This window comes from Mus caroli, chromosome 19 (genome assembly GCF_900094665.2).
Source record: "Mus caroli chromosome 19, CAROLI_EIJ_v1.1, whole genome shotgun sequence".
NCBI lineage: Eukaryota > Metazoa > Chordata > Mammalia > Rodentia > Muridae > Mus > Mus caroli.
Window position 1 is genome coordinate 21,442,501 of NC_034588.1, and position 8,826 is coordinate 21,451,326.

The 8,826-nt window shown below is 45.1% G+C and overlaps 1 protein-coding gene across 2 annotated transcripts in view; it reads right to left on the reverse strand.

Annotated features, from left to right (window-relative positions):
* Positions 1–4,745: 4,745 nt before the first annotated feature.
* Positions 4,746–8,826, reverse strand: part of Pip5k1b (phosphatidylinositol-4-phosphate 5-kinase type 1 beta) — a 240,508-nt gene continuing 236,427 nt past the window's right edge. For both annotated transcript variants that reach the window (XM_029472656.1, XM_021151691.2), the window contains exon 15: positions 4,746–5,504. In XM_029472656.1, coding sequence (XP_029328516.1) covers positions 5,502–5,504 — 3 coding nt within the window. In that variant the 3' untranslated portion in view covers positions 4,746–5,501. The remainder of the gene's footprint in view (positions 5,505–8,826) is intronic.

Genomic DNA, 8,826 nt, shown 5'->3' on the forward strand with positions numbered 1-8,826 from the left:
TATATATATATATATACACACACACACACACACACACACACACACACACACACACACACACACATATATATATATATATATATATTTTTTGAGGGCTGGAGAGATAGCTCAGAGGTTAAGAGCACTAACTGCTCTTGTAGAAGACCTGAGTTCAATTCCTAGCACCCACATGGCAGCTCACAATAATCTGTAAATTCAGTCCCAGGGGATGAGGTGTCCCCCATAGTCTTGGGCATTTGAGTGCTTAGTCCACAGTTGGCAGTGCTGTCTGGGGAGGCGCATGTGTCACTGGAGGTGGGCTTGGGGAGTTATAAGACTCCCACCTTTTCTAGTTTGCCCACTTTGTTTTTCAAGGTGTGAGCTCTTAGCTTCCCTGTCTGGCTGCCATTCCTGCCTGCTGCCCCCCTTCCTTGCTGTGCCAGTGATGGGCTCCTATCACTCTGGAGCTGTAAGCCCAGCTAAATCCTTCCTCTAGAAGTTGTTTTGGTCCTGGTGTTTCATCCTAACGATTGAAAAGTAGCCAATGTACCATATATACAAATAATGAAAATGCATTTTATCATTTACCTGTGTACATGTGCATGTCTGTGCGAGTGAGCACCACACACGTGTGGATGCCTGCAGGATCTTGAAGAGGGGGTTGGATCCCCTGAAGCTGGGGAAACCAAATCTGTGAGTTGCCTGATGTGGGTGCTGGGAACAGAGCCTAGGTTCTCAGTAAGGCCGCATGAGTTCTTAACCACTGAGCCACCTCTCTAGCCCAAATTAAACTTTTTATTTGAGACAAAGAATTTTTAAGCTTCCTGGGCTGGCTTTGAGCCCATTCCTTGAGCTCACTCTGTAGTCTAGACTTCTAATACATCATCAATCAAACATGCCTTTTTCTTTTTTTCTCTTCAAGACAGAGTCTCACTATGTATGTAGTTCTGGCTGTCTTAGAATGTACTATAGATCAAGCTGTCTTATAGAGCCCAAAGACTCAATGTGATCAATTCTGTATTCATTACTTTGTATTTATGCACTTATTAGACAGAGTCTTAGTGGGTAGCCTTGGCTCTTCTGGAACTTGCTATGTAGACCAGGCTGGCCTTGAACTGACAGAGATCTGCCTGCCTCTGCCTTTCAAGTGCTGGGATGAACAACAGAGTGCACTATGCCCTGCTGTGTGGGAAGCCACATGTGCTGTTGCAGAGTGGCGCAGGCTACTGCTGGCCACCACACATAAGTTTGGGCAAATGACCAATGCTTACTTATGCAGTAAAGTTTTTTCACCAAAACACTGCCTGGCCCGGGCATGATAATGAGGCTCTGCAAAGTACTAGAGAGAATAACCAATCAGATGTGAGACATGCAAATGTGGTATGATAATGAGGTACTGAGAGAATAACCAATCAGATGTGAGACATGCAAATGAGGTATGTTAATGAGGTACTGTGAGATACTGAGAGAGAGTAGCCAATCAGATGAGGAACATGCAAATGAGGCATAGTGCATAACCAATCCGGGTGTGAGACAGGCCTCTCCTAGGCCTATATAAGCAGCATCAGTTCTGGGCTTGGGGTCTCTTCGCCTCTACAATCAAGCTCTCCCAATAAACGTGTGCAGAAGGATCCTGTTGCAGCGTNGTTCTTGCTGGTCGAGTCGGACGCGCGCAAGACTGCTGTCAGTTTTATTTTTGGGGACAGGTCTCATATGTCCCAAATTGGCCTCACACTTGCTGCATGGCTAAGGGTGACACTGAGGTTCTGAACTTCCTGCCCCCACCTTCCAAACATCATGATTATAGGCATGCATTGCACTGCCCGGCCTATGTCCTGTGGGAGATCAAACCCAATGCATGCTAGGCAAGCTCTCTGCAGGCAGACACATCCCTAGCCCCTCCTGTTTGCTTTACTTAGAAAAAGTAGTTGAGGTGACTGGGTGTGTCACTTGGTGGTACAGTGCTTGCCTAGCATGCAAGGAGGTCCTGGGATTGATCCCCAGAATACACACACACACACACACACATACACACACACACACACACATGAAGCCTTGGGGCTCAGAAGACAAAAGCACAGAGACTTGTTGGCAAATACGTATACACACACACACACACACACACACACACACAGGAAGCCTTGGGGCTCAGAAGACAAAAGCACAGAGACTTGTTGGCAAACACGCGTATACAAACACACACATAGCTTTCTGAGATACTGTCTTTGATGCCTCGTTTACAAACGCCCAGTGTACCTCTCTCCTTAAGTTTCAAAGGAGAAAGTGCCTGGCTCCCTTGGAACCATGTCACCTCTGACCCTCTGACATCCTTTGACGTGCTTTATCAAATGGAGACAGTAAATCAAAAAAGAGGAAGAAGACTGAAGATGGAGATGAAGGAAGTTCCCAGGGTGCTGGTGTTCGGAGGTCCCAAGATGCCAAAGGTGGAGAAAGCCCAGAAACCAATCAGTCAGAATTGCAGCAGGTCAGAAGGCTCTGCACATGTTCACTCCAAGAACAGGCTGTGAACCTCAAATAATTTTGTATGTGTGGCTTAAGAAAAAAAAATGACTTTAAGTGCAGGAGAGTGACCTTGACAATGGGTGTGGGCCTAGCTAATCAGGTCAGCAATAGAGGAGGTAACTATGTGTTCATATAGTATTTACATCGGGGTGGAGGGTTAGGGTCAGAGACAAACTCATGGCATTAAATATTTGAGGTAGGCCTTAAAACAACAGTTCTTAACATTTCATGGGCCAATGTCGCTATGAATTTAATGGAAACTATAGCCTCTTAATAAATGAATAAGTAAAAAAAAAAAAAAAAAACCTAAAACAAAACCCAGAACAATTCATCTACACTCCCAGGAATCAGTAGATCCCTTGTTGAGGTCCCAGCTGAGATAAATGAGTCAGTTTACTAATGGGAGAAGAAGGGGAGTTGTCATGTAGGCAGACACATGTAGTGAGGGGATGTCTGCTAGAACACACCATTGTTGGAGGAAAGAGACGGGGTTGGGGACCCTCAATCACTTCAGGATTCTTTGTTGGCATCTGCCATGGTTTGATTTTCCACACAGAACTCCATGCACTGCTGACTCAAACCCCCGTGTAACCATTTTGGGAGTGGAGCCTTTCCATATGTCTAGATTCCAAAGGCTCTGTGTTCATGCTTGGATCAATGCTTCTATGAAAAGGACCTGGGGGAATGGATTGGCTTGCTTCTTGTCCTTCTGCCCTGTTCTGGGTCTTATGGGTGTCTTGTCTCAGACGACTGATGCTCTAGAACCAAGGGCAGCTTTCTGCTCTTTATAAATGACCTGGGCATTCTGCTTCAGCAGCACAAGATACGTGAGCCTAGAACAGATCCCCACCCAAGGTGGATTCCCAGCATCAACTCTGCAGGTAAGCTTGCTCCATATGCTGAGTGAGTGTGGGTTTATAAGTAAGCATGAGCTGGCTCCAGCCTGCATTCCTGAAATTTTATACTGTGTTTGTTTACACAAATCAGCCTGCTCTCACATTAAGTATTTTATTTTGAGCATCTCATCAGGAATGTCTTTCTGTAGCCTTGGTTACCAGATGGTGTAAATTCCTTGTTTACAGTATTCACTGCCACCTCTGCTGGCTTCATTTCCATGTGGGAAATATATTGCACCCTTCCAACCCCATTGGTTACAGACATCACTGTCACTTGCTTTGGGCAAAGGAACGTGACGGGAAAAGTACTTCGTCCAAGTAGAAATGTTGCATACTCCCACCATTTACTTCCATTGCCTCAATAGTGGCATGCCTCAGGCTGCTCCGGGTTCCCAGATGAAGACAGCTCCAGGTACCCAGATAAAGACAGCCCTCAGAGCTGAGCTGTACCTGGCCCACATATGTGAGAGGGAAAGAAAAATGTCCGATTGCAATTTTGGGGTCATTTGTTATCACAGCATAATATGGTAATGAATACGGCAGCATATTTGGGAATGCTCATTGTACTAGCTGAACAGAATCTATTATTAGGTAGATATTCTTACAGCTAGGAATTTTATTATTCTATTCCTACCTGTTTAAGGCAAGCTATCTTAGTGTTCTCTTGCTGTGAAGAGACACCATGACCATGGCAATTCTTATACAGGAAAGCATTTAATTAGGCCTGGCTAACAGTTTCAGAGGGTTAGTCCATTATCAGCATGGCAGCTCGTAGGCAGACATGGTGCTAGAGAAGGAGCTGAGAGTTCTGCATTCAGATCTGTAGGCAGCAGGAAGAGAGAGACGCTGGACCTGGTTTGGGGTTTTGAAACCTCAAAACCCTCTTCCAGTGACATACTTTCTCCAATTCGTTCAAATAGTACCTTTCCGTAAGCATTTAAATATATGAGCCATTGGGGGCCGTTCTTATTCAAACTACCACACTGGGATTATTTCTATTAAAAAGATTTACTTATTATTTTAATCAGTCAATCAATAAATGTGGACTGAGGTTATAGTTTTGTGATAGAGCTCTAGTTTTGATCTCCCCAAACTCTCAAACACACACACACACACACACATAGGCACACACACAGACTATAAGATCCCCCCAAACTCCCAAAACACACACAGACACACAGACACACAAACACACACACAGACTATAAGATCCCCCCAAACTCCCAAAACACACACACACACACGCACACGCACACGCACATGCACACACACACACACACACACACACACACACACACACACACACACAAGACTATAAGTCATTTGAATCAATGTATGACCAGAATTGAGAACAAAATATTTTATTTCTTTCAATAAAACTATAGTTTACAGTAGTATTTACTAAATAAATTATATAATTTCTCTTTTACGAGCAATAAACTAAATCACAGATATTTCAAAGACAATGTATATACAAGACATAAGGCCTTTTATAAATAGCTTTGCTTTTTCTCATTTCACTAGTAAACAGTGAAAAAAATCTTTATAGAAGCTGGCTTTCTATAAAGTAAAGGCAGACCTAGTATACTGATCTTTAAAGGAAAACAGATTGAAGCTTTCAATGACATGGGCTATGATTAGAATCTCTGAAACAAAGAGAGAGGATTTAGATCTTATTTATCATTTTGCACGGATAGATTTTTTTTATATAAAATATAGAAGCAGATTCCATAGGTTGCCTATATGTAATCACTCTATGCATGCAGAATGAAACACCGAGAGAGCCTATAGGAAAATAGCGCTTCCCACTCCAAAAGGGTGACTGGCCATGGTGTAGAAAAGCGGCTTAGACAGAGGTCATGCAGGTCTTCATGGTCAGCAAGCAGCAGCACCCACGGAACGGTGTGGGATTTTCACATCCATCTGCGGATCGGCCATGGACCAAGGCTCCCCGGCATCTCGCGGGCTTCAAGGTCCAGCTGATTCTTATTGTGTGTGCTGGGGTTCAGCCCAGTTCTTCTGAGGAATTCTGCAGTGGGGGAAGTTCCCTCCCATGGCTGTGTTCAGGTCCCGCTCACGTGCTCAGGTGGCTGCCACTTTCACTTACTGGAGGAAAAGCAGGAAAGAAGAAACAGACGTGAGGCTCGGCGTTAGCACCAGTTTGTCACTCCTGCCTGTGAGTGGGACCTTAGCTTGTTATTTCTCCCAGTGACTTGCATCTGAAGAAGCATGCATTAAGGTTGGGGCCTGAAACGTGTTAATTTCCCTGTTTATTGAGATCTAGCCCCAGCTACATCACATCAGTGACTTAGGATGAAGCAATGATAAGATGCACTCTGTCTTCTGAGTTTACAAGGCTCAGGGAGGGCATATGAGAACTCAGGTGGTATATGAGAATTAAAAACCAAACAGCACAACGACTGGGCCATGGTCCTGAACTCATGAATGCTATGCTTATTTCCAAACAGTATCCCGGTGGCCAGCAGTAAAACAAGCCATCAGATATCTAACCTAAAAATGCTAACTAAAAGCAGAGCCAGGCAAGGTCGGCATGATGGTACATGCTATGGTGCCAGCACTTGGAAGGTACAGACAGGAGGATGACAATCAGGAATTCAAGGTCATTCTCAGCCTCGGTTTGAGGCTAGCCTGTGCTACATAAAACCCTAACTCAAAGCAAAGCAAAACAAAGAAATTAACTAAATAAAAGAAAGCAGAGGCAGCCGCGTTAGTGTGATAGATGTATCCTGGTTCACGTGAGAAAACCACTTTAGTTTGGTCTGTATAGACATACATTGGGTCAAATTTATTTTATAATTATCTAAGCCGCATAATGTTATGTCTGTTTCCCAGCGTTTAAGTCCTGTTTCATCCATAGAACAGGAGTGATACTCAATAGCCAGACCACCCGAATGCACCTGAGACTTTGTCTGACTTCGGAAGTCTTGCTTGGTTGGTACTAGGGTGGGAGAAGAGCAATAACAAACCCTTCTCACAGTGCAGTTGTGAGGGGTAGACTGTTCTTCTCTCCTTCCTTTTTAAGGGGAGTTTTGCTAGCTATGTTACCAGATTAGTCCTGAAATCCAGTGATCTTCCTGCTTCAGCCGGGCAAGTAGTTTGTAGTATAGGTGTATGCCACCCCTGGGATAAAACAGCACATTGTACAACCCTGGCAAGTATTCTGTCCCCAGCCATGCTGCATCTCTCTGCTATCCCTGGGGCATCCTCTGCTATCCCTGGATCATCCTTTGCTCTCCATGGGGGCATCCTCTGCTCTCCATGGGGCATCTTCTGCTATCCCTGGGGCATCCTCTGCTATCCATGGGACATCCTCTGCTCTCCATAGGGCATCCCCTCTGCTCTCCATAGGGCATCCCCTCTGCTCTCCATAGGGCATCCTCTGCTATCCCTGGGGCATCCTCTGCTATCCACGGGACATCCTCTGCTCTCCATAGGGCATCCCCTCTGCTCTCCATAGGGCATCCCCTCTGCTCTCCATAGGGCATCCCCTCTGCTCTCCAGAGTATTCTCATTTGGTTTCAAGTTGAAGTAACTTGCCAGAGTGATAGTTGGAATAACATATGCCCAACTCCCCAACTTTATTATATCAAGTCCCCCTTTCTCTTAGCGATCCCTCAATTCTGTTTCCCCGAGCCCCATCCTGTATTTTGCTCTTTCCTGCTGTTCCCATGTCTTTCCAATGACAGCACATCACCTCGTCCTGAGTCGCTCTGCCTGTTTCTTTCAATCACTCAGATCATAACCACAAATCTGTAGCCAGCCATTACAGTGCCACGTTGTCGCCTGGGCTTTGAGGACTCTTCTCTGTCTGGATTCACCCGATCGTTCTCTGAGAGATCCCAGAATTTCAAGGTCAAAGTCACTATACCTTGGCAAGGAAGTCTAAAGGCTGTCCTTCCTTCCTTCCTTCCTTCCTTCCTTCCTTCCTTCCTTCCTTCCTTCCTTCCTTCCTTCCTTCCCCTCCTCCTCCTTTTTAATGTTCTTGAGATAGATCTTGGCTACACAGCCCAGGCTGGCCTTGAACTTGTGACTTATTGATATATTTGCTTCAGCTTTCTACCACAGCAGGCTTTTTTTTTTCTTTTTCTTTTGTTTTTTTGAGACAGGGTTTCTCTGTATAGCCCTGGCTGTCCCGGAACTCAGAAATCTGCCTGCCTCTGCCTCCCAAGTGCTGGGATTAAAGGCGTGCGCCACTACCACCTAGCTAGGCTTTTTTTTTTTTTTAAGTAATACTTTATATTTGGTACATTTTATTTTATTTTGCTCATATACCTCCTTTGGTTATTATTTCACAAGACATCACCTAGGGGTGAAGTACAGCTGGCAGCTGGCTCGGCATTTGCTAGGCATGATATACACATACATCAGAGCTGTAGAAATCAGGGCAGGGCAGGACAATGGAACGGGATCTCACGTGTGCAGAACTTCACAGCTAGTCTCCAGCTCACAGACATCTGACTGCATCTACCTCCTACATGCTCTAGCTGGAGGTTTTGTTGGGTGGCAGTGCGAGCCTTGGGTCTAGCAGGAGGAAGCAACCAAGCCTGCAAAGACTGACTGACTGATTAGAAACTGCAGAGGTGTGGATAGGTTGGAAGGCTGCAGGCCCACAAACAACTTGGGCTATTGTTAGTCTCCTAGATAGCCATTCCTTGTTACCTAACTCAGTGTTGAACCGAACATCTAGCGACGATCAGATAAGAACCCGCTGGGATTCTGTTGGGATGTATTAACTTAGCCGCCACAGAGCCCCAGTATCAGAGGCAGATGATAAGATTTCTCTCCTTTGCATGACCCACCTGTCTGAGGTTTTCCCTAGTGTATTTTAAAAGTGGTTTGACTTATAATGTTCTTTCTTCTGTTACAATAGAAACTTCAGGAAACTGCTTACATGTTGGAACATGGAATTTAAGGTTTCTTAGGTCCTGGTCTCTAAGATTTGGCTTTAGAATAAACTTTTATCCTCTTTGAGGTAAGAGTTATGTTTCTGAGTTGATAGAGTCATGGGAACATGCCCTTGAAAAGGATATGGGGACTTGAGCCATGAGGCAAGTGATCCTCCTCTGCTCTGTGTGTTCTCATGACGTCTTGCTTCACACGTAGCCAGTGTAACAGAGCCAAGCATCTATGGGTTGAGAACAATCCCCCAAGTAAAACCTCTCTTCCTTTAAAAACAATACATACTTTGTGAGGGAGTTTATGCGCCCAAGAGTGCTCGTGCCTCTCTCTCTCTCTCTCTCTCTCTCTCTCTCTCTCTCTCTCTCTCTGTCTCTCTTTGTCTCTCTCTGTCTCTCTCTGTCTCTTTCTCTGTCTGTAGAGGCATGCACACCCTGGCACACATCTGGAGGTCAGAGAACACTTGTGGGAATTGGTTCTCTCCTTCCCCTATGTGGGATAAGGGTAGAAA